This window comes from Lates calcarifer, linkage group LG20 (assembly GCF_001640805.2).
Source record: "Lates calcarifer isolate ASB-BC8 linkage group LG20, TLL_Latcal_v3, whole genome shotgun sequence".
NCBI classification, from domain to species: Eukaryota; Metazoa; Chordata; class Actinopteri; family Centropomidae; genus Lates; species Lates calcarifer.
The window spans coordinates 15,443,089-15,469,766 of record NC_066852.1 but is presented as its reverse complement, the minus strand read 5'-3'; the positions used below and the strand labels follow the sequence as shown (position 1 = coordinate 15,469,766).

At 39.5% G+C, this 26,678-nt stretch overlaps 2 protein-coding genes across 2 annotated transcripts; one reads left to right on the top strand and one right to left on the bottom strand.

Annotated features, from left to right (window-relative positions):
- The first annotated feature begins 130 nt into the window (after positions 1 to 130).
- kcnj6 (potassium inwardly rectifying channel subfamily J member 6) lies at positions 131 to 16,313 on the top strand. Its single transcript, XM_018691325.2, has 6 exons — positions 131 to 359; positions 476 to 650; positions 2,347 to 2,420; positions 3,981 to 4,202; positions 12,716 to 13,636; positions 15,079 to 16,313. The coding sequence occupies exons 5-6, from the start codon at positions 12,739 to 12,741 to the stop codon at positions 15,429 to 15,431; spliced, it is 1,251 nt and encodes a 416-aa protein (XP_018546841.1). The 5' UTR covers positions 131 to 359; positions 476 to 650; positions 2,347 to 2,420; positions 3,981 to 4,202; positions 12,716 to 12,738; the 3' UTR covers positions 15,432 to 16,313.
- A 767-nt stretch (positions 16,314 to 17,080) lies between these two features.
- Positions 17,081 to 26,031, bottom strand: rabgef1 (RAB guanine nucleotide exchange factor (GEF) 1). Its single transcript, XM_018691323.2, has 9 exons — positions 25,846 to 26,031; positions 24,594 to 24,785; positions 24,263 to 24,468; positions 23,879 to 24,045; positions 23,718 to 23,799; positions 22,419 to 22,551; positions 21,882 to 21,973; positions 21,001 to 21,257; positions 17,081 to 20,276 (listed from the first exon to the last, which is right to left on the bottom strand). The coding sequence occupies exons 2-9, from the start codon at positions 24,770 to 24,772 to the stop codon at positions 19,857 to 19,859; spliced, it is 1,536 nt and encodes a 511-aa protein (XP_018546839.1). The 5' UTR covers positions 24,773 to 24,785; positions 25,846 to 26,031; the 3' UTR covers positions 17,081 to 19,856.
- Between the last annotated feature and the right edge of the window lie 647 nt (positions 26,032 to 26,678).

Sequence of the window (26,678 nt, the reverse complement as noted above, 5' to 3'; positions counted from 1 at the left end):
TGTGTGATCAGGCGGGTTTTGGCAGCACTCAGAGCCCTGCTCACAGTCACTGTAGTTACATACAAGTTGAAGGACATAAGGTGATGAGAAGTGTGGGTGAAAGGCTAGCCATTATGTATGTAAAATATAATGGTAAACGTTTGAATGGAGTGTTACTGTAGCACAAGTACAGTCGAGTCATTAACAGGGTTTTTCTGTCAGCACGGACTGCCTCAGCCATGCTGTCCTGAACCAAGTGGCTTTGTAGTGGAGGCCAACTGCGGCCAACCAGTGACGGTCTCAAGTCGCGTGTCTGTGCAGGAGGTTCGGTTTTAAAAGTCTCTGTGTTCAGCTCTGTGTCATGTCTCTCTAAAGTTAGGGTAAGTATGGCTGCAGCTGCCAAACGGTGTTGCATATTTTCACATTCACCTTTTTGTAAGATAAAGAATGGATTTTCTCGTTTTTAAAAAGTTACATTGTCCCTGCTTCTTTTTAGGCTTTAAATTCTTTTTCCTCCAACTTGTGTGTGTAAGTAGTGACTGTGTGTTGGACTACAAGGTTTGCCAATACCGATCTGAACGCCTAGCAGCACTGCGGCTGAACACAACCAGGCGCAGACACTGACGAAGAATTGAAGCTGTTGCTGACACCACTCTCGCTATGCAAACAATGTAAGCAAAATCTGAATGTGCAAAAACGTGCAAAAAATCTAAAGCTTGAAATGATTGTCACATCAGAGGTGTGTGACACAACATTTATCTCATTTAAAAGCTAGTTTTTCCCATTGTCTGGTAATATCCAAAATGTCCTTTTATTATTGTTAGTGTCGTTATTGTCACCATTATTATTATTTCCTACATAAATGTGTTCATAACTGATGTGTCAGTTTAACTGTAGCTTCGCTTTGATCTGGATTAATTTGTGATTGGCTTCAGGACTGTCTCACTACATTTCCAGGACTAACATTCAGAGAATCTTGTAGTAAATGTTGAATATTGTAAGTAAGTAAATTGAAGTCAGATTTGTATTTTTTAGGACTAAGTTTTGTTTCAGGATGCAGATTAACTGTGAACCTGTTCCTTTTGGATAAACAGAGTATATTTTAATTATGCAACCTCCTGAGGAGTGTGTTTTTAAAGACGTGAGAGAGGTTGGGTAGTATCCATTTTGTCGTACTGTCGAACAGTCTTCACTTTTTACGTGGTTATGTAGTATCACCAGGTAACTCAGCTGTCAGGGATTGAAGGAAGCTAAATTTGTTGCACACTAATGCAAATTGCAAATGTTGTCATGACAGAAATACAGTCTCTGGGTCTTAATTGGAAAACATGTAACATTTGTTATAGTCACTTACAGAGCTTCAGTAGTTATTTAATGTCAACCTCCACTTCACTGTCACAACACTATTACTACGCAATTCATTGAAACTGCGATGTAGAGCTAAATGGGTATTTCCTACTGTACTTGATGATAAAGTCTGTGCACCTTGTGATTGTAACCAAGATATTTTTTTTTTACCTCAAACAGCTCCATAGTTATTAACTATAGAAAGTAACAGCATCAACATCAGTTCATTTATCTTCTCTTAAGTAAGCTAACATGCTTAAGTTGTTGATGTACTTTTGATAAATACTGCAGGAGAGATGTGTTCTTTCTTTGGAGCTCATTACTAATCTTGATTTTCCTTATTATGTTTGCTATGTTTTGAATGTTTTTTATATTGTTATTTATCTCTTTCTGTTAGCTTCTAGGAAGCTATAGATCTACAATCCTCTCGGTTTAGTTTGTTTGTAGTAAAAAAAAAAAGCAGTGTGTGATTTTTATTATTTATGGTAAAATTAAAAATAACTATCAAATACTAAACATGTCCCTCTTATATTTATGAAAATATGTAGAAGTATTGGCAAAAACACATAAATTACTGAATGGACACCATATTCAATAATATTGTTACGCAGGTATAGTACTTGTATATAGTACTGAAACTGCTGCTGAACCGACTGTGTTGTGGATAATTCACTCACTGGCCTGTGGGAGCCCAGCCCAAATCATTTCCTCTTCCATCTCCTCCCAAAACAAACTGATAATCAGATCACTGATGAATCTATACAGACCAGAGGAAAATAAAAGCAAGTAGAGCCCAGCACTCACTCTGCAGCAGAAACAGAAATAACATTTTGATGTTAAATTTATTAAGCCATGACCGGCTGGAGTTGTTGGTTAGAATCATACATGTTGCTCAGAATGAAGCTGAGGCCATCCATAGGGAACTTGCTAACAAATGTTGCTCAGGCTTTTACCTGAAATCTGTGATGAGTCCACACAGCTCTATTGTGTACAGTGCCTCTTGCATTTTCTCCTCTGCAGCTTCCTGATAGCAGTGTGTGGAGTATTGATACTACTGGCACAAAGTCCTGCTTTGAGTACTGATAGTAAAGAGGGTGAGTACCTAGAAAGGACAAACGTCCTTATCCCATCCCCTCCCCACGGGAGTGCCCCAGGGATTAATACTGGGGCCCCTTCTCTTTGCAATACACACCACCTCCTTGGGTCCAGTTATCCACTCGCATGTTTTCTCATATCACTATCAACACCCAACTGTACCTGTCATTTCCACCAGGTGATCCCATGACCTGGCGCAGATCTTGACTTGTCTCTCAGACATGTCCACGTGGATGAAGAATCGCCACTTTAAATCTCTCTAAGCCTGAACTCTTGGTTATCCTGGCCAATAAGTCTCTCCATCAGAATCATGGGAAGCTCTCTGACCATGTTGCATCTGTCTCCTGGTTGTGCTGCTTTTCACAGTACAACATTAGTAAAATCAGATCTTAGTGTGCCATCAAACATGGTAACGTGGACAAGTCAGAGAGAGAAAGCATCAGAACAGTTCCCAGCATCAGCACCATGGAGAGCTCTGTGTAATTAGGTACTGAGATAAAACATCATATTTTATGAGGTCTTCATGAGTTCATTATGCAAATATCTTAATCTGTAAATTAACTAGTATCTAAAGTAATTGTGGTGGAATAAAAAAAATACAGTATTTCCGTCTCAGTTGTAGTGGAGTAGAGGTATAAAGTAACTATGATTGTTGTGTATTTAGTCATGAATTGTCATGTCATAAATACTTAATTTCTAATTTTTTATAACTATTTTTAACAGCTTTAAGGATTTTCTCTAAATAGTGTGAAACCTGATGTGTGAAATATCTGAGTAATATATAATTTATGAAAATATATTGTGTTCCCTTTTAGCTGCATGGCCGGATTAACCCCTAGAGGGCCCCCAGGGCAAACATTTTTCATTGGCTTTCACTAAACATTTAGCAGTTTCACCCAGAAACCAACCAGCACTCTAGAGCTGAAATAATTAGTTGATTAGTCGATTGACAAAAATGAATTGGCAACTATTTTTTTGTAACTGATTTACTGTTAAAGTCATTTTTGAAAGAAAAATGCACTGCAAACATTTCCTGGTATCAGCTTTTCAAATGTGAATCATTTGGGTTTTGAGTGTTGATCAGACAAAACAAATTTGAATATGTTAACAGAGAATGGTCGTCAGATGTATTGATAATGAAAAATAAGCCTTATCACGTGTGACGGGATCATAAAAGCTGAGGTTTTCTGTGTGTTAATCACATGACACACGAGAAAATGGAAGCAAATTAATAAAACTCAACGTTACAATAAATTAGCTCAGTAAAGTGAAAATAGTAAAGGTCTTAAAACTCTATTTTGTCACAGGATCCCTCTCTAAGGTAAGACAAGATGGAAGATGGAGGACACAGTTTATATTTAAGAGGTGTATATTTCTAACAAATATGAGATTAAACACAAACGATATCTAGTAAACCCGGGGTTCTGGGGGCTCCTGAGGATCTGGGGCCACGCTGGTGATCCAGCCTTGGTTATCATTATACATTTCTCCGCCTCTCTCTCTCTCTCTCTCTCTCTCTCCCCTCTCTCACTCTCTCTCTCACTCTCCCTCTCCCTCAGCGTTCACCTATGTCTCTCTCCCAGCTGAGGGGTGGAGGCTGACGGCCGATGCCTTTTTCTGTGGAGAGGATGGAGGAAAGGGGGAATTAGTGGCTATTCTTCAGTCGGTTTTCACGCAGAGCGACTTGATAATCAGAGACTACAGCCACCAGCGGAGAATTTTTCATGGGAACAAAACGACTTAAAATGAGCCGGGGAGTGAACGTTGATCAGCTGCACAAGGTAAGCACCTTCCCCTCCGCTGTTCCTTGTAGCGATGATAGCTTGTTAAATGTAATCATCTGTTATATGGGGTACGGTGGGGGTGGATAGTTACATAACAGAGCAAGGCGAATCAGAGATTAATTAAGAGAATAATCAGCATGCGAGAAAACACGCATTTAGATATGAACGTGAATGTTGGTTGTAGTTGATCCCGATGGCCGATTTTCTCCTGTGACATGATGAAGGAAAAGCAGCCTGTTAGATGGAAGAAACTGGAAGGTGTTGAAGAAAATGATCCAGGCTGTGAGAGCCTGCAGGCCCGCGGCCCTCACATCACCACAGGACTAAAACACACAGATAAGGCTATTTAAACGAGCCATACTGGTGCATATGAAGGCAGAAAATGAAGTGACATTAAGAGGCTATTATTATTATCTGGATCAGCTTCATCTCCATGACAACGGGAAATCTCCAGCCTGTTAGTTTGCTCTCCTGCTTCCTGCGGATGCACCTGATTCCAGCAAAAAAAAAAAAAAAATCATTTAGCTTAGTCTGCTCTATAATGAAATCCTGTTATTATGCTGAGCAAGATTTTTTTTTAGCCTGGGTCAGAGATTTTCAAACATCAGTGATTTCCATTAAATGGCTACAGGCTGATAACAGTGGAGCCAGTTATCCTCTGATAACGCTCCCTCTCTAAAAAAGTTATTTTCACATAAAGCTCATTAAAGGCAAGAACAGTAATTATTTTAACCTAATCTGAATTACCTATATAAAACTGAAATGGTCTTGCAGATGCCACATCACTGTTTTTGTGCTTGTCATCTGACCTTAATGCAAATTATAGACCTACTGGTAGCACTTTCTGATAAGGCAATAATGATGAAAGGTTTATAAGCTGTAATTGATGGATTTATTAATGGATAATACATAATTTACTAATGCCTTCTATTTCAGTCATAAGATATCATTAAGAGCTACTTTTGAGTTGCCAGGTTGTGGAAAATCCTCCTCCAATGAAGCTCTTTAATTAGGATCAGGGAGACCCATCCAATGGACCGTTTGGACGGGTCTCTCTCTGGAAAAGGGCTGCAGGACATCTGGACCAAAATCCATTTATAAACAAGTCTAGCCTACTTAATATTTACAACTACAGATGATTGACTGTAGAACCTGTGTTTTTTTAACATCACCTTTTGCTAATGAATCATTAGAAAATGAGAAACCCAAGATCCATGATTACATGATCACATGTTTACTGGTATTTATAACTGTATTATTATCCAACAGAAACGCACAGTCATGTTATTACCAAAGCAGTTTATTTACACAGGAAGTACTAGTGCGAGAGAGTCTTTATTCAAACAGAATGGGAACTTCAAAGCATAAAAGATTCATATTTACTTTATTGTTTTCTCTCTTGTACCATTTTAAGGTTTTATCAACAGCCAGCCAGACTCTATGTATTGATAATAAATGGTTACACCATAATAAATCTGTACTTGTAAATGTTAATAAGCTGTTTATAAATGGATTTTAGTCCAGATGTCCTGCAGCTCTTTTCTAGAACAGTCCATCAGAGAGGCGAGGTATCCCTAATTTTAAAAACCTGGCAACCCAAAAGTTGTTTGTAATTGCTTATAACGGATCTGTAAACCATTAGTAAATGATTTATCAACAATCAACAAGCCTTTATTTCCAGCTTGTAAAGCCCTTTATAAATGGTGTCTTTTTCAGAAAGTGGTTGTAGGTTGGTACCAGTGTTGGTCTGCTTGTCATACCTAGGTTGTGGCATTGACAAATTGAATTAAGAGAACATGATTTAATCAGGGAGTCTCTTTGAGAGTGAGATCTCTTTCTCAGAAGAGACTCGAGTACAAGAAACATTCATATCTCTGCACAAGCAACTTATCAAATAAGGCCAGACAACCACGATCAATAAAATCATTAATAAAAATAATTTCAAGAATCCCATTAAATATCAGATAATAAGAAAGAATCAGGGCAGTTTGCAGTTTCATTTAAAAGATGGGATATCTAAGGTTAAGTAGTTGGGTTGGGTTGTGCACTGTAGTTACGAGACGTGAAGTGTTTTAGATGATTAAAATATCTGCATCTTATAGCTGATATCTTATAACGATATCTAACAGCCTGTTTTTGTGTGATCTAAAATACCTGCTCATTTATGTGAGAGTGATAACTGGATCTAATGTTAAATGTAGTTGGTAGTGGCCTCCCTTTAGGATTGCAGATTATTTATTTAATCACTAGTGAATCCATAACACAAATTAATCTAATTAATCTGTAGCCTGTAATCTCAAGTAAATATAGTATATTTCTAATGAAACTAATGATTCTAATAAAATAAATAATTTTAAACAAGATTTGATCTTGAATCAGTGGTTTATAAAGCCGGTTATTCAATTTAACAAGCAGTCTTTTTCGCTGCTGTTTTTCTGTTCCAGTGTAATAAAAGCTTACTAGTTGTTTCCCACTACAAATGCTTCATCATTGATAAAATATAATTCCTACCAAAACCACTGTCAAATCCAATAAAAAGTTAGTTGGTTGGATTTATTGTTACCTCTGCCAAAAGCTTCATCCTGCTCTGACTGTTTCAGATTGTGGTACCGAGATAAGTCGGCTGCTTTCTCTGCAGCCACAGCAGAGCAGAAAGTCACAGTCACAAGTTCCTCACAGTCACTGTAGTGGATCATTGTCATTCTTCGAAGGACACATACTGGAAGTAACACAGTATCTGGGCTGGTAACATGATTCAGCACCCGCTAGAACTCTACCTGTGTCAGTTTGGCCACCAAGTTTGACCTGGTTTGAACCCGTCTGAGGATATATACTGTTTCTCCCAGTCACAAACTAATGGCTGTGGTTGTGAGTTTAAATTTATTATTTAAATGAGAGAGAAAATACAGAGATGTCATTTCCACTAAGGATGGGTAAGTTTTTCTCATCAGCGTTTCTCTGAATGTCCAGCCACTATAGTCCAGGAGTGGGATTCATCGGCTGTTGGTTGTTTAAACTTAGCTTAGTTATAACATTATAAGTGTTACCTGAGTGGAAATGCAGCATACAAACTAGTTACTGTGTAGAAATCAGGTTTGGGTTGCACCAGCTATTGTTCCATAACAATGATTGAAGGTAAAGACCTCTCTAAGATCTTAGAAACCATGTTTGAAACTAGTTTACTAAATCAAGTTACACCATCAAAACAGAGAAATGTTTTAACTAGTAAAGTTAATTATGTGTAAATCTGTTGCTTTGAAACATCTATAGCGCTGTCAGATCAAATAATGAGATATGTAAACAGGAAGTGAACACAGCATCAGAAGATAGCAAAATTTCCAAAAATTACAATTAAAGGTGCATAGGATATATTTTTTGTAAATATGGGTATTAGCTTGTTCTATTTAAATGACATATGTTTATAAATATCCACTTCTGTTGGCCTGATTCACTCATTTAGTCAAATGTTACTGGGACATTTCATAATTTAACATGTTATGTTATTTCCTTATTTATAATTTAGAGTATTCAAGATATATATTATTTATCACGTTTCAGGTCAAATGTGTTAAACAGCTCTTTTTTCACTCTAATCCAGTCATTAGCAAGGTACGCAACAATTACACCTGCAGTTACTTTGTGAAAAGATTTTATTGCAGCTAATCTTTACGTAATAGCTAGTTTGTGTGGTGCAGCGGTTTTAATATATGATATATTTACACATATCTGACAGAGCTAACATTGGCATGCTATTACAGTATGACTCCTGATTTCATAAAAGAGGTTATATTGTTGACAATATCTGTTCTGACACTTAAAATACTGTCTTATAATGATTTAAACTGAGAAGACTTTAAATTACTTTTCACAAAAAACACAATGTAGACTAAATGACAAAGTACTGTTGGTTATATTGTTTGAGTGTCAGTTCCCCCTTTGTTTTATTTTTGGTGTAATTTGGGTGAACTGATCCTTTAATCCCCCTGTCACAGTGGGTGGAGTAGATAATTGGGTTCTATGCACCATACTGAAGAACAGCAATACACTGTCTCTGTATACAACAATGGCTAATTTGCTGTATTTGCGACAATCTGTTTTTAAATGAGACTAGTTTTCGCCCACTGAGCAGTACTCTTGCCTGAGCTCTTAAGAGCTGGAGAAACGCTGTGGTAAGATTTGAAAATTACTTGTTTGTGACGTTTATACTGCCTGTGCTCAGCTGTTGGTATGTCTAAAAATAGCTTGTGTCCTCATGAGGCCTCAACTCAATTTTGGTCACATCTGGATCTAGCTACCTGGTTAACAATCTCCCTCACACAGCAGATGTAATGAAAAAGAGAACTAGAAACTAAATCATGAAATCACATTAACACTTCTCATCCATACTGTCAGACTTTCCTTTGAGTTAAGGTTAATCAGTATGTCTAAGTGCACCACATGAAGCATGTGGTTCGACATACATGCACTTGTATAACCATCAGTGAAACTGATTATCTTGTATGCAGTAACCTCCAGTGATTCAATTTAGTTCCATTACTAACTTCATGGGTGGCCTCTGATTTGCAGGAAGAGCTATTTTAAGCATCCCGGGCTCCGGAAGTAAAGGTCCCATCCATTTTTCAAATAGACTGTGTTACATTACTCACAGCTGCAGCTCGTCTGTGGCCTGGATGGACATGAAACACTCAATCATCAGTACAGAGCATTAACATCTGCATTAGAAAATATCTGTCTCGTTGATAAAAAGTCAAAGGTACAAGTCTGTGAATAAATAAATGTATAGTCATGAGATTCCCAAGGTGCGTTTCAGCTATAAATTGCCAATCACCAAGCTAATGCTGCGTTCACATCATGTGGGAGGGAAAGTAATGATGGGAAAGATTTCCATGTTTACTACTTGCAAGAGTTCCTGTGCTGTTGCTTCTCACTCATCGCTGGCGCGTTGTCTTAATCAATAAAAAACCTAACAAAACAAAACAAAAAGACACAAACATCAGCTTCATTTCTTCAAAGAATTTAATTCTACCTGGCAAGCAAATTGTTTGATTGATTAAGGCTTTTAATTATAGCTCTCAGCTCAAGTCACTTTACTTTCAGAGTTCATGGCGCCCTGGTTTTGTTCATAACTATAGCAACAAAGAATTTTGAATGTGCTTCCCCTCTGGATCAGCTGTCTGATTTCTTTATACAAAAAAGATGATTTCTCAGAAACAGAATTGAAATAATTAAATATCTATAGTAATTAACATATTTACCACTCACTAATCTAACATTTTAGGAATCAGCGACCCCTCCTACTTCACAGCTAAACTCCAAACAATGTTTTCTCCGATCATAGGAACTCACTAAGTTAGGATTACCAATTACCAAACAAGCTACATCTCAAAATCTGCTGCTGACAGTGGTCATTCAGCCAAAAAAACTGACGATCATCGGTTCAAGATAAAAAAGTCATCTTTTGTTTACTTGCACGTGAAATGAAAAACTGTGAAATTTGAGTGTTAAATATGTAGCTATAGCTATCAAACAGTTGTTTATTTACACATCCAGCACAGTGTCATTAGCAATGATTTCCTGTTTGTAAGTCCAATATTCACTCTCTTTTAACTCTGTTTTTGGTCTCAACCAGCTCCCAAGAAAAATATGTCTCTTTATAGCTGCTAAATGCACCACTATGTTTCCCAGCTAGTCGCTAACTTTATCTGCCTTTTGGTGCAGGTCAAATTAAGTGTTTTTATTTAGAGCTTTTTTGTTGAAAAGCTGCCTGCAAGAGAATTAAAACAATAAAGTTGTCAGACATAAAACCAAAATTAAAAATAAGTTGATGCTAGGACCAGTAAAATTTTTTTGTTTCTTTAGTCAGTACCATAATAACAAACGTGCTTTAAAACGGTATTATTATTCTATTCAGAGATTTCCATTTATTAGAACTCCAATAAAAATCCCAGCTGTGACATGAATGACAGCTTCATGCACAAAGCAGATACATTGTTCTTCCTCAGGCCTTCTGAAACAAGATGAAACAGACAAATGTTATCCAATGCTGCGGCCTCATCCAGTACATTCCTGCTATATTGTGAGCACTTGGTAGACTGAGCTGTGCGTTGCCATGGAAACCAGCGCTGCTGAAGCTCATAATATTCCCCTGTGAATGGAGAGCAGAACGGCTTCACAGCCATTTGTTCCAGTGGTAAAAACACTGATGGTGGCTTAGGCTGTGTGCACAGAAAAGGAAATCTGTCCTGATCTCAGGACAGTCCACAGCGAAAAAAAAAAAAAAAAAAAAAACCTCTGTATGTGACAGCCACATCAGAGGAATCACATAACAACTCCACTGTATCTCATAGGCACTGCATGGATTTATTTTTATCCTGGTGGTGTCCGACTTAGCTCCTGGAGGAATGTGTTCTGAGCAGTGGTGGAAGAAGTATTCAGATCCTTCACGAAAAGTACTAACACCACTCTGTAAACATACTCTATTACAGTTAAAAGTCAGGAATTGGAAACCAACTGAGGTAAAAGTCAACATAATCAGAATAATGTACTTTAAAGTAAAAGTCAAAACCAGTAGATTATTAGAAACATCAATCTGTAAGCAGCATTTTACTGTATGGATTAATCCCCTGATCATTTTTTCAATTAATCAATTTTATCGACTTTTTGGTTTGTGAAACTTCAGAAAATGGTAACACATTCGCAACTCTTTTGTTCAACCAGTTGTCCAAACCTCTAAATTATGAAAAGTGCAGCAGCCACAGCTGCCGTCTCCACAGTTGACGTAACAAACTCTCCAGCAAAGAAGAGGAGCTGAGCAGAGCAGCCAACATTTTATCATTGTGTGGGATAACAAAACTACTGTTGAAGATACAAGCTGCTGCTGGATAATGGGTAAAATCATGTTTTTGGGGTCCAGTCCTCTTTTGGTTAAGGACTAAGTTATGTTCAGTTAAATTATTTCTTACTCTCACACTGTCCAATAAAAGGCAAAACATGTAAAAAATCTAACCTTTAAAAATAAAGAAATAGATAGTAACCTTATTATTTTTCTCCTAAGATTTGTGTGGGGAACACAGTGGTTGGTGTGAGGTTGTGAGATGGAGGTTACTGCGTTGTGGAGTCTGACGGCTGAGGGCACAAAAGAGCCCCCTAAGTGCTTTGAGGCACGTGGCTGGATGAGTCTGTGGCTGACCGTGCTCCTGAGTCGCCTCAGCTCGGCAGCTTAGAGAGGACAAGAGGGGTCAGCCTCCCTCTCATCCTCTGCTCTGTCACTGCCTGCACACTGCCCAGTATCATCCCCACACCACAGAGTTGGACATCCACACCAGCTTTCCCAAGAACAGCCTGCTCCATCCTCTCCTGTAGAGTTCCTCAGTGTTGTCTGACCAGTCCAGGTTGCTGTTGAATCGTAGCTCTAGAAACTAATTGATGTCCACCATCTCCGCTCCACCCCCCTCTTACAGTGACAGGAGTAGGGGGTCCATCACAAGCTCCTTGGTTTTCCTCGCTTTGAGCAGAGGGCGGTTGCTATCTCACCATCCTGAGGTTTTTGTCCAGGTCTCTGTTCTCCTCCTCTGTGTCATCTGTGACACAACCAACAATGGAGGAGTCATTTGAGAACTTCTGTAGGTGTCACAGTCCTGAGTCAAAGCAGAAGTCAGAGGGCGAACAAAAACAGTTCCTTGGGGTGTGTTGATGAGGAAGTCTGTAATCCAGGCAACGAGGTCCATAATCAGTCAGGACCCAAAGAGAGTTAAATACAGAAATGAACATAGTTTAGGTGACAGTTAAACCTCTGCTTTTCCTAATTTATCCTCAGTGGTTAATTATTCTTCAGCTCTGGTCACTTCACAGTATGATTTCCCCGTGGGTGCTGAGGAGCTCCCAAGCACCCACAACGCATTACAACCTTAATTCAGTGTAACACACCCACTCTATACTGCGGGAGTTACTGTGACAAAGTGTAGCTTGCTTTTGGCAGTGTGGGTGGTGACACGTTTTTCCCTCTGCCTCACTGTAACTGCACAGTTTCATGCTGAAACCATTTAGTACTACTGGTGTATCTGCGTACTGGACTCAACTCACGTAGCGGTGATACTGGAAACAATGGCAGAGTAGGAGGTCTATTGTTTGTGATATTATCTGTATGCATGTGTTGTTTGTGTAGCTGCCACTCAGTCTGAGAGTACGTCCACATTAAGCTGTTAAATTTGCATAAGCGTAATCTTTTTTCTTTCTCAGTTCCAGCTCAGAGTCCAGACTAAAACTAAAACATCTCACAGTAACCAGTGACTCCAGCAGTCCATAAATGTAGTGCAGTAAAAAGTACAATATTTCCCTCTGATTTGTAGTGAAGTAGAAGTATACTTCTACTTTCATTTTAAGGTACTTCATATATGAAGTAAAAGTAAAGTAAAGTAAAGTAGCACGTGAGTAAATGTACCCAGTTGCTTTCCACCACTACCTACAGCTGGCTGTTACTAATAATTACAGCCATGTTTTGTCTCTTTTAGGCTTGAATCCAACTAGAAACCCCATGGAGCAGGATGTGGAGAGCCCAGCCATCATCAGACCGCCCAAGTTGCCAAAGCAGGCCCGTGAGGACATGCCTAAACAGCTGGCAGAAATGGACAGGGCGAAGAAGATCCAGCGGTACGTCCAGAAAGACGGGAAGTGCAACGTCCATCACGGGAACGTTCGGGAGACGTACCGGTACCTGACGGACATTTTCACCACGCTGGTGGACCTCAAGTGGAGGTTCAACCTCTTCATCTTCGTGTTGGTGTACACAGTGACGTGGCTCTTCTTTGGCTTCATGTGGTGGCTTATTGCTTACCTGCGGGGTGATCTGGACCATATAGCAGACAATCAGTGGACTCCGTGTGTCAATAACCTCAATGGGTTTGTATCAGCTTTCTTGTTCTCCATCGAGACAGAGACCACCATTGGTTATGGATATAGAGTCATCACGGACAAATGCCCTGAAGGGATAGTTCTGCTTTTAGTTCAGTCAGTGCTGGGATCTATCGTGAATGCCTTCATGGTGGGTTGCATGTTTGTTAAGATCTCGCAGCCCAAGAAGCGAGCTGAGACACTAGTGTTTTCCACCAATGCGGTCATCTCAATGAGAGATGGACGACTGTGCCTGATGTTCAGGGTTGGAGACCTCCGAAACTCGCACATCGTGGAGGCTTCCATCAGGGCCAAGCTTATCAAGTCTAAGCAGACCAAGGAGGGGGAGTTCATCCCCTTGAACCAGACGGACATAAATGTGGGTTATAATACGGGAGACGACAGGCTCTTCCTAGTGTCGCCACTCATCATCTGCCATGAGATAAATCAGAACAGCCCCTTCTGGGAGATCTCACAAGCCCACCTGGCCAAGGAGGAGTTGGAAATTGTTGTGATTCTGGAGGGGATGGTAGAGGCCACAGGTGAGCTCAACCCTGCTTCATTATTACAATGCATGTCAATTCGTAGTACAGTCTTTTTTCCTTTATTAGATGCAGTCAATTTAACAAACATTACAATAACAGTTACAATATTTTAGCCATACTAGTAGCATGGTACCAGGGATGGCAGTGTCAGTCTGTTAATCCACTACTTTGGTCCAGACTGGAATATCTCAATGACTATTGGATAGATTGCCAGACATCCATGGTCCCCAGAGGGTGAACCCTACTGACTTTGGTGACCCCCTGCCTTTTCCTGTAGCAGCACCAGCCAGTCAAAGTTTTCTCTTATCATGTGAAATATTTACCTGATGGATTGACACAAAATTTTTCACCGACAGTTATGGTTAATCTTAAAGCACTTATTTACATGCAAGAGCAGACTAGTAGTCTTGTTCAGTCCTAATTAAACCATTTTGATGTTTTCCCAACCATAATCGAGTGACTTTAGTTGTCTTTGATATACACAACACCAAGAGTTTAGAGAGCTGCACTAGCAGTTCTGTGAGGCTGCGCTAGAGCTAAATGCTGACATCAGTTCACCAATTTAGTCAAAATGACAATGCTAACATGTTGATGTTTAGCACATACTGTATAATACTCACAGTGGTTGTTTTCTTAGGTCAGATGAATCCTAGAAGAAGTGATCCTCACCATGAGGTTTACATTTGTGGTTTTCAGTGAGATGTCGTGACAAATATTGAATGGACTGCCATGAAATTTAGTCCACACATTTGCGTCTCCTTCAGAATTAATTGCAATGTTGTTTTGTTTAGGTGTGTGCAGAGTAACTCACTCTGCACTTTAGCTCCCCTGCCTAAAATTCCTAAATAAAATATATGTTAAAATGTTAGATCAGATGGTGTTGATGCCAGATGCCTGATATCTATTAGAAACTGGTATTTAATTATTTGTCTCACTATCAGCCATAATGAAATGAACCAATTACATAATGCCTGAGTGGTCTGTTTTGAAGCAGCTGCTGGAGACTCACAGAGGACTCTGTTTCCTGCAGACAGCTGAGCCAAACCGCACAACGATCAATATCAAAACACAAGTAAATGGACTCGAAAAACAGTGGTGGAATGTAACTGAGTACATTTAGTACTCAGTGCTGTGTGCTTTTGTGTAAATTTGTGGCATTTGTATTGTAGTTGAGTATTTTTAGTACATTCTGCTTGATATTTCTGCTTCACTACATTTATAAATATTGTACTTTTTACAACCACACAATTATTTGACAGCTATTGTTACTATTTACATTTTTAAATTCAGTGTGACTTACACAAATAAAACCAAAACTATGAGCAGATGTCATAAGTGGAGAGCAGGAAATATGTTTTCTTGTAATTTGGATGAAGGTGGCCCAAATTCGACCTGTTCCATAATTTTTTTAAATCTTAAATGCTGCATTGTGTCTCCAGGCATGACATGCCAGGCGAGGAGTTCATACGTCAGCAGTGAGATCAAGTGGGGCTACCGCTTCACACCAGTCCTGACACTGGAGGACGGCTTCTACGAGGTGGACTACAACAGCTTCCACGACATTTACGAAACCAACACGCCCACCTGCAGTGCCAAAGAGCTTGCTGATATGACGAGCCGCACCCGCTTGCCCCTAACCTGGTCTCTGGCCAGTAAGCTGAGTCAGCAGGGGCTGCCAGAGTCTGAGCAGGAGGGTCAGGAGACCAAGACCAGCCCGGACAACCAGGAGAAGAGCCAGCAGACTGAGAGGAACGGGGACATTGCCAACATAGAAAGTGAGTCCAAAGTGTAACGAGCGTGATAGAGAAGGGAAAGACAGCAAGATTAAGGTCCATATGAGATTACTGGACTGTACTGTTCATCTCCCGTTTGGGATGACCACGCAAGCTTGCGGCGCACAGGTGAGAATCTGAGTTACTAAATGAGGACCAATGAGCACAGTAGACCAAGTATCCCTGCACCAAGAACCGCTTTTTCTCAGTGATTCACAGTTACCCCAAAAACAGAAACAAAACATCCGGACATGTGGCCCACCGCAGAACTGAAAACCCTTTGCGGCAAGTGCATGTTTCAAATATAATGTGATGTCCTCCTGATGAGATTCCTATTATTTTTTCTATTAAAATATTCCTAGGGGCATTTGCATAAGTATTTTTGTATATACTATAAAACGTTTTGAATTCTTTGTTTTGTTGCGGTGTGAATATTTGACAGATGTTTGATACTAATTCCTTTAGGTTAGTTCTGTATATATTCTATGCCTTACTATATGTATAAAACTTTCATTATTTGTTTTTCAGAAATATATAAGCATGTATAAACATTATCTGCTGTTAATTTATCTTGTATTGTGTATATATTGTATGATGATAATGTTATAAGAAAAACATACATCTCAATGGATGCAAACTCTAGTTTAAACCAATGAAAAATTCTTCCCCAAATGATAGGTGTTTGTTTAAGGTAGTATTACACGTCTACAATACTATTCCTCGAGAAGCCATGACTTGCTGTTTACAGCTGAGTGACTTCAGACAACGGCCCTTTAAAACTGCATTTAGTCACTTTTGCACATTGGAGGCCTCTAGTGGAGAAGGTTAGTCACTATTCAAGTCTCCAGAAATCCCTCACGTGTCACCTAACAGTATCAAAAATAAATAAACAGTAAACTGCATATTATGTACTTGATGAGGGTTTTTTTCTTGTGCATGCAGAATTTTTTTTAAATATGGTCTTCACATCTTTTAAAGTTTTTCAGTGGTGGAAAAAGTGCTGAGTAGTATTAATACGACAGAGAAAAAAACACTCAATTACGAGTAAAAGTCCTTCAGTCAAAATCTTACTCAAGTAAAACTAAAGTGATATTATCAGTAAAATGTACTTAAACAGCAGAAGTACTTGTTTGTCTCCTCTGACTGAAATACTGTTATATATTATTAGATTGTTAATACTCATGCATGTGTAGGTTGGTTGAGGTGTACTAAGTATTAACTACTTCAGAGTACTACATTTGTTCTCAGTATAGGGTTTGGGCCACCACAAAAGAAAAGCTAATGGGAGGAAAGAAGAAAAACAAAATTCTGATGCACAAGTCTGTTTTCAGTCTTTGTAAATGTTTTACTAATCTTTGATATTTTATAAAGTACTGTATTTCAACTTCTAGGTTGGGAACTACTACACCAACCACTGCTTATAAATAAGGTAAGTGAAATGAATATTTTTATCACGAGATTATTGTTAAAGTTAACACTGGGGTACCTATTTACTTTAATGTGGGAGTAAAATGTTGTATAGAAAATGCTCCTATGGTCCTCCTAAGCTCCTCATATTTTACCAAAGAAGCATGTTACATTTATCAAACATAACAGAGATGCAATATAACTTCACAACTCCACTTCACCACCACCTCAGTCTGCAAAAAAAAAAAGAGAATTAAGTTCATTTACATGTTATTTCACAGTCTCCTTTATTTCACTCAAATGAGAATGCAATAATTATTATTCATATAATTAGCATCATCCACCTTTGGGCACTCATGTACAATATCACCAGACTCATACTTTAAAATGGTTCCTCAACTATTTTATATATTTTTTAAATCATACGATCATATGTTTCATACTCATAGTTTTGACCCTCTTCTCATGTTGCCCTTATTTTGAAATAGGAGTGCTCTGGTCTTTCAGAAATTTTCATTTAAATAAAAAATAAAAATCAATCCAACAACTGATTTAAAAAAACACAAGTTAGCTATAAAAAATAAATTAGCAGGATAAATTTAGCTAGCTAACATCATGCTAGTCTGGATTTGTTAAACCACACGTGACAAATGAAACTCTGTTTCTCTTTGCAGTTGAGTAAATATGGTAAACTACAGTCATCTTGTTTTACAGGCTGTTATGTTGAGTCATCCCTCGGTTAATATTATTAGTGATGTTTTTGACAGTACTAAAAAGATCCCTCCAAACAAACAAACAAAAAAACAGTAGTAAGACAGCAGTCTTTCAACAGTCTGAAACCAGCCTGTTGTTACACATAGTATTTTATAGTACATCACAAAATGACAAAATAATCAATATTTTAAACACTTATTCATTACAGAGCCTGTCAAAATACAGCAGATTCTAAAAACACAGTACAATGTTAAAACATGGGGTGTTTATATGAGCTGAAAATTAAAACTGAAGGACCTCTTGAAATTAATTTGATACTTAAGACTTGTTCCAGAGTGGTTATATGTTTCCTTTACATTTGTCACAGCTGGATTTCAGTTGCTCACCAAACTCCACAACAGACACATAAATAAGCTCCACACAAAATATTTTACACAGCAGGAGATGGGACCATGTTGCTATATTGACAAGTCAAACTGGCCTAAAACAGAGACCCAAGCACATCACCATATACGTCCTGTAGAACGTGTTTTAGCTTGCCACTCAGTGCCAGATTTGTGCGGACACTGTGGTTTCTAAAAGTGAAAATGGTGACAATTAACAGCTGTGATGAGAGAGGAGCAGTGGCAGCTGAGGGCTATTCAGAGGATTTGGTGACGATGAATGCCCGATCACACCAGTCTAACTGTGGACCTCAGGTGTGTCCCAGATAGCAAACTAAAACTTCAGGTCCAACATATGCCTGAGTCTTTGGCCCGAGTCAGACCCATACACTTCCACATCTGGGCTGACTCTGGTTGTTGTCCTCCGATGTTTGCTGACAGATGGAAGATTTTCTGTGTGTGCACCAGCATTGGTCCAGATGTGTAAGTAGCATCCAACAATCATGCTGTATACAGGCCAAGTAGTAAGTAGCTAATTTTTGCACAGTATAAGACAATAACCTCTGTGTAAAGATTATAAGTGAAATAAAAGTCCACGAAAGCCACAGAGGGAAATCTTCAAGTATTACTGAGCAAGTATACCATTAGTCTAACTGGCTACCATTTACATTTTAACATTAGCAAACTTCAACTGCCATTAAACATTTAAAGGCTATTTAAGATGAATTTGTTGTAAGTGGTGATTTTGTGTTTGTCAGTGAAGTAACCAGTGAAGTAAACTGTTGTTTTTATCCTGAGTGGGAAGAAGTTTATAAATGATGAAAAAATGTGTTGAATTTAGGCCCAAAATTCTGTTTCACATGGTTTTATGGAGCTAACATAAATGTTAGTGTCTCAAACAGGCTAACATCACCTGCCTTTTATGCAACGTCAACCATGCTGCATTTTTTAGGTAAGTACTCCTTTCACACCTTACACACTATAAGCAATAATAATTGGCTACTTTTGTTTATCTGACAGTTGATACAGTCAGACCCTTCTTGTGCTATCTGGTGAACAGCCAACATGCTAACATGCTAGTATGTTATCTAACTGAATGAAGACTTTCTGTGCTGGATAGCTTGCTAACTGTCAGTTAAGCTCATTAGCAACAGAGCTAAAAGCAAGTGTTCCCTTTTTACTGTAAGAAATGTATTTGTGCCATTGAATCCTCTCTCATACCTGATTAAAAACATGCCTCTTGTGTAAGTTTATACTCAGAGGAGAATGAAATAAAAGTGGATGGTGCAACACAACTAATAAGCTACAACAGCTTCCTCCATTTTCCGCTGAAGGTTAGCACTGTCAGCATGACCATGCTACTGGTCAACTGAGCAAATTCAGTGATCGCTGTGAATCCTTTGAAATGAACTGATTTCACTTAGAACTTTCATTGTTTTAAATGCTGGTGTGACTGGGGCTGTGTCTGAAATCACTCCCTCGTTCACTCAACCACTACTCCCTACATAATACACACTCAATTAGAGCTGCAACGATTGGTCGATTAAACAATTAGTCCAATAATCAATTCATCGCTTTAAGTCTTTCTTTTTTTGAGTCAAGAAAAAAGCAAAAATTCTTTTGTGCAATCTTCTCAAATATGCATAGTTGTTGGTTTCCTCAGTCTTTGATTCAGCTGTAAAGTGAATATTTTGGGTTTTGGACTGTTGGTTGGACAATATAAGACATTTGAAGGTGTAGTGTTTTGGAAATATGGTCCACCATATATTAAACTGGGAGTGATTTTGGACACAGTTTGGGTCTTTAAGGTGCAGAGGAAGCGCAGCAAGATGCAGCTCCAAACTATTCAGGAGATCTGTTCATGTGGGACGTTACCATCAAACTCAAAACACAGACAATGAGCTGAGGAGTACCTCTGCTATGTGTGAAATGTAGACTCCACTACCCAGCGAACACCTGGGGTGTGAGGGGTGGTGGCAGGTTGTCGTTGTCCATGTTGTTGGCATCAATGGCAGAAACTGTGCAGGACAGAATCTCCAGAGGGTATTTCTCCAGGATGTCATTCACCTCCCGCTTTACGGTCTCGGGCCAGGAAAGGAGGTCAGCTTGCAGGCTCTGAGCAGCCTCCATCAGCCTCTCCTGCTTGCTGCTGAGGCTCGACAGCAGCTCCAGATTGCGATTGACCTGAGCCAGGACCGGGTTGGCAGCAGGCACACCATGTGCCAAGCCAGCATCGGGCCAGTCGCCCTCTGAGCTATTGAGTCGTGGTGAGGCTTGTCCTGACATGTAGCGTTCAAACTCCTCGGGGGAAAGATTTAGAGACTGAGCATCCAACTTCTCAATGAAGGCTGCTGCACAGCACTAAAGACAAACAAAACACAGGAACTGAAAATGATAGCAGAGACTCTGACAGCAAGTCTACATCAGCCTGAGTCATTCAGAGCCAGATGGCTTCCTACGAAAAGAAAAGTTTGACAGTTTGGGAAATATGCAAATTTGCTTAAACTTAGACGAGAACATGCTGTTATCAGTTGGTTAGCTTAGCTTAGCATACAGGCTGGAAACAGCTAGCTTTACTTGCTTGTTTTATTCTCCAAACAGTCCAAGAACTTACAAATATTCAGTTTAAAATTAGGTGTTACAAAGAAAAGAAACAAATATTCACATTTAAGTAGCTTTAACCTGCGAATGTTTGGAATTTTTGAATTGAAATGTTTTAAAATCCTGATTTGTGCATGGAGGTAAATGAAATCACATTCTCCACACTGGAATACACAAATCATATGACATAACCAAAAGTGTTGAAACTGTGGCAGGAAATAGTTTATGTAGGTCTCATTGTAAGATGACTGAAAAAATAAGTTGCAAGGCCTCTGTGCTGATGCTACCACCAGCTACAGGTACTGTAAATATTTGTTGATGGATTGAAATTTTACATATGAAGTTAAACTGAAGAGGGTCAACCCACATAGCTAATTTTTAACAACCTGTTCAGTCTCATTAGCCACTGGCTTTGTACAGTACCACGGTGAAACGAGAGGCCTCTAGCTCAAACTGCCTCTGACAAGAGAAAATAAAAACTGACCAGGTTGGTGAAATAGTATCCGTCCTCGCCGGTCATCAGCCTGCTGGGGTTACAGAAGCGGGTGATGTACTGGATGTTGGACTGAAGTCGTGGAGGGTTAGCCTTGAGCACGATATAAATGAGCGCAGGGAGAAAGTCGTCAGCGGACGCCGGCTCATTCTTGGTGATCCTAATGGCGCTGAAGATGTGTTTACTGCAGCGCGTGATGCACCCAAGTTTGTCCCGGGGAACTTTCTTCGAGTCCATCTCAATGATATCTGCAACAGCCAGAGACACATACGTATAAGTTAGAGGGTGGACAGACTAATGTATCATCAGGTAGGTATCATCTGCAAAAACCATTTTCTCACTTAGACGTCAGTGAATTGATAAGTTTCAACTCTTGGATTCATTCTATTATTATTATTCTATTATTTCCATTATGTTTCAAGCAAAAATGTAAAAACTTCACCTGATCCAGCTGCTCAAATGTAAATATTCACTGGTTTTCTTGGTCCTGCACGATAGTTTACTTAACATTTTTGGTCTTAGACTGTTGCTTGGACAAAACAGAGAATTTGAAGATGTCAACTTGAGTTCTGGGAACCTTTGTTACTGATTTTTCATCTTTTTACATTAATTGGCTCAAGAAAATAATCAACACATTCATCAATAGTAAAAATGTGTAGTAACTGTAGCGTTACTCAGGTTCCCCTCATGGTACGTAGCCATGCAGATAGTTTTTGGTTTTATTTTGTTGGGATATCTGTCTCTGAGATTTCTGCCTCCACCCCAGTAGTAGAGTGTGTATGTGGGTGAATAAGACACACTGTACAGCACTTTGCAAATATATGTGCTGTAGCAGAAAAAGATCACTTCACTTTGATTAATTGTTTTCTGACCTGTTATTGCTTTGACCACATTCTCAGAGACTTCAGGGATTTCTTCATCCATAGACACACAGAGCATCTGGATGGTCACCCAGTGTAAAGCCCTGCAACACAAAGAATCAACGTTGAGTTTCACCAGAGTAAGAGTAAAGCTTTTTTGGGGGGAGGTGGAGAGTATGATGAAGCTGTACAAATTTGTTACAGTCAGTTCCCCCCTGGGTGAGAAACACGTGTAGTCAGCAGCTGCCACTGAGCGTTCACATGTAAGAAAAACACTGAGAACTCAGCTAAAAATGGCTTTTGTGTAATCAACTGCACAAACAGCCTCAGACAGAAGTTTTCACAGACTGCTGAGGATTAAAGAGAAGCACTGAGCAGTGATGCTTTCTAATCCATCCACTGAACATAACACTAAAACCAGCAATATGTAACTGTATCCAGTCTGAATATGTGTGTATTCGTCCACTCGCAGTCACCACTCTTACTCTGTGTTAATATCATTATTACTATGAAAACATGACTGTGTGATTTGGATGCAGGACGGCCCACCTTATCCTGTTCTGTGTGGCCAAATCCTTCTTCTCATCATCGGTGGTTTCTGGACAGAAAACGCTCTTATACAGACGAGTCATGATGTACTTTTCCACTTGGTCCATCACCTGCTCCACAGAATCTGAAGAGCCTGGTGAACAACAGTTTATCAGACCACATAGGTTAGAGCTGCAAAAACACCTGTGTGGAAAGCCCAGCTTGTGCTGCCACCTAGTGGGTGCTACACGCTGTGTCCACACTACAGAACATCACAGCTGAGTGTGGTCATCAGTACAACTGAGTTCAGCTTAGTGTGGCTCTCTTTGGCTCACCAGCCTAACACTGGTGATCCAATAGAACCAGTGTCATTGGGCTCTGGTAACTCTTGGGTATCTGGTATTAGTCTAGCTACGAGCATGATCACAACATGAAATGAAACAGTGATACCTGCAGGGAAATAAGGTTACCGCAGGAAAAAAAAGTGAGGTGGAATGTAGCTTTTACAATATATTCACACAACAACAACAGAATAAGAAGCTGTAGAAACATTAGGAATAGAAGACAAATGAGAAACAGTGAAAAAGTAGAAGTAAGGCTATAAATGATTCTAGACACTATTACACCTACTTTTTCTTTTAAGTATGTTTGGCATTTGCAGCATGTTGAGGTGTTTAGAATAGTGATGTTTGAATTCCTTTCTGTCTAATGATGAACAAATAATTATGAATAGGTCATACACTAGAAACTTTTAATGTTATTTCTGCCGAACTGGAGAGGAGAGGTTTAGATCAGAGTGAAAATAATGGCCTAAAGTAAAGAATTTAATGCCTTGATAAGGACAAAATGTTGCAAATTACTCAGCTAATTAACAGTGAGCATATATGCAGTTATTGTTCCCCTTCGTTAGACTGTTAGGGTTAGGGTTAAAATATTTCCTCCTTTAATCCCGGAGTGGACACATAAACTCAGTATTTTTGTCTCAGTCAGGATCCTGTGGGAATGATGACTCAGTTTTTCCAGTCAGCTGAGTGGTCACTGGTTTGTCTGTTGACATGTTCTGATCCTCTGATGTTAAGTTGAGGTTACCATGGTGATCTATCCTGGGTTATAAAGTGAACCAGCTTCATGGTACCAGGAAGCCTGAGTTAAACCCAAAAATAGCTGCATAACCCTCTAATCTCAGGTTTTAAACATCAGAGGAATTCAGCAGAGCTTTACCTCCATAACACTCAATGTGGAGTGATGTGATTTCAGATTTATTCATGATTTATTGATGCTTTCTGGTTGATTTCACATAAGAAGCTTCTCTGAACCAACCTTTAAAGTGACTCATCAAGCGGTCAGCCATGCTCTGGTAGAAATCCTGAACGCACTCTGAAAGTTCGTCAGCACTGAGATCCTGTCAAGACAAGAAGGTAGAATATTATTATCATGCCACTAGATTTCAGCTCACTGACTGATTTCTGAGTGTAACAGACCTTCTTGCTTGACATATTCACGATGAAGGCCCGACACTGCTTATGGATCTCCCGACCAGGCTTCTGGAGGTTTTTCAGGAAATCCACAAAGTCCTTGGACACTTGGTCGGTGTCGAAGCTGGCATGGCGGCTGATGGACGGACTGGGTGTCTTGCCCTCTTGAGTTTCTGATGAAGAAGAACCACATTTAGAGAAATAAATGCTTTTGGCTTTCTATTTCTATTTATCCAATTGAAAAGTCAGGAAAGTTAGTCTATAGCTTCAAGTGAGACGTGGTGCTAACAACAATGTAAGGTACAAATACCCTCCAAATATGTCAGGCTAGCCTAAATGAGCAGAGCATGAAGTGGCAAACAGAAAGTGGAACAACATGATGCGTGATACCTTTTTTGGGAGCAGTGCGTGACGAAGGGCTGAAGAACTTCTTAACAGTGGTCACTTTTCGTGTCTTCTCATTGGTTTTCTTCTCCTCGAACTTGGAAAAGGGTCCTAGAGAGGCGTGTCCTGGGTGTGGTGCTGCAGACTGGGCATGGGACTGGGTCTGCACTCCATGACTACTGGCGTACGCTGCCTCCTCCTCTCGTTGCAACCTAAGGCAAAGGAAGATCGTCAAAGAAAATGTCAGTAATCAGAAGAAAACGAAGTAGTGAGGCAGCGGTAATTGGAAATGTTTTAAGCACGACTACCGACAGTGCAGGCTAGTCAAAGATCTTACTTTTCTGCCAAGGCCCAGTCGTCCTGGATCTGTTTCTGCCGTACCCGCTGGTACTCCTCCCTCCAGCACTTGGAGCACAGGCCCTGCCATGCCGCGTTGCCGTAGTAACCGCATCCCTTTTTGCACAGCAGGTCTGACTGGTCCACGTGTATCCCCCGCCGCTCGGTCCGTTGACTCATAATGCCGTACAATCTGGAATGAAAAATTCATCATTTCATTTATTGGTGTATTTGTATGCGCTGCTGAACAGACAGATCTCCACGCCGCCGCCTACACACACAGCATTAGATTATTACAGAACTTATAAGCACTGATGCTCAAACCTCACAGCGTAGACAGAAAGCAGCCTCTGCATATCATGTCAGTGAATGTTAGTGAGTCTGCCGTAAATGAAACTAGACAGCTGAAGTTGAACCTTGAACCAAGATGGTAATTAAAGGGACTCTTCCCTCTTCCCTCACATATTCTTGCTCTGTTTATTTTACAGTATTTTTGTTTTCTGTGTTTTGTCATTTTAATACACAACACATTATTGAGTGATTTGCTAACGTGATTTGGATCACAGTGGTTTGTTAATGGTACTATGGTAAATCAATACGGATTGTGCCTTGTGTACGTGTTTCTCCCAGAGTCGTGGTCCCTGATTGAGCAAGTTTGCCAACGGTCCCAGAAACTTACCAGTTTTCCAGTGCTATGATAAAAGACAACTTTGTTAAATATAAACTAAGATGATGACGATCTTAAAACTACATTTTTTTTCTTGTCCCTCTACCAGACAAGACTATAACATTATGTAGACCAAAATGATATGGAGTTTACCTGGGGCTTTTAATATTCTAGCCATGTATAAATCACACTGGAAGGATAACCACTGTTTTTACAACAGATATTAGAGCACCATAATGTCAAAATCTCCCATAGGTGTCAGATTTAGTTGAGATCTGGTGATTGTGATGCTCATAGCACATGATTCACATTATTTTAAAACTCATCTTTTGAGCTTAGATCATCCAGTGAGGCCTCCTGCCCTTTATAAAGATAGAAACTCTGACCCTTTATGTATCTCGACCCGTTTATTTACGGTTTTCCTTTAATTTGTTCACTGTCTGTAGGTCAGTTAGCTAAGATATGTAGCAGTGTTTAACTCAGCGATAACAGAGAAATAATTCACTGAGGAAATTATATTCCCAGTCTTCTTATGTTGTACTTTAACTTGACATGTACCTGGTCTCCGTTCTGGTTTAGTACTCACCTGTGTTGTTTTCACCGACCTGAAGCAGGAACAGACCTCCTCCTATCTTCTGTCTCAGCGCGACGACCAAAAATTCAAGGTATGGACAGTGACGTCTTCTCGGCGACAACGCGATATTCTGGTTATTACATTGTCACACCGAGATTATAAGTATCTATTCAATGTACGACCTCAAAACAGAAACACTGTTTGAAAAACAAGTTGTTGTTTATGCCTGTGAATCCAGATTTAAGTCTGTAGTCTGTTTTATTCACTTCGGCATTAAGGACCAATTTTCAGGGATTGGTGAATGTCGTCATGTAACAGCAAACCGCAAAGCGAGTGTCATGTGGCCGACGGAGATCCCCGAATTAATACGGAAAAGTACGATGGGTTCTTTTTCATTACTTTAGCCTAAACTTCTTAATGAACATATAATAACAAAACCAAACGAGAAAAGACGTTGAGACAGAAATAATGTATCAGAATTTAGAGTGATATATATTTTTTATATTTTCAAAAATACATACAGCAAGTGCTAGATCGTTTGGATGGAGGGTGAGGCATTTTTGTATGGAACTAATACATCTTTTTATATCCTAATCACTCATTTTTATTTTTAAATCTGTGGAACATTAATGTTGGTGTGGTCAGAGAGTAACAAAAAAGGACCTCTGGGATAATAGCAAAGCATTACCCTAAAATACATGTCTTTCTTCTTGTATTAAGCAAACAATTTTCAGATTTTCTTTCAACTGAGGAGAAAGAGGTTTGACCAACAAGAGCTGCAGAAAGATCCAGTGTATTCCTGAGAGACAATAGCATAGCAGAAAGGATTGCACAGCAGATTCCCG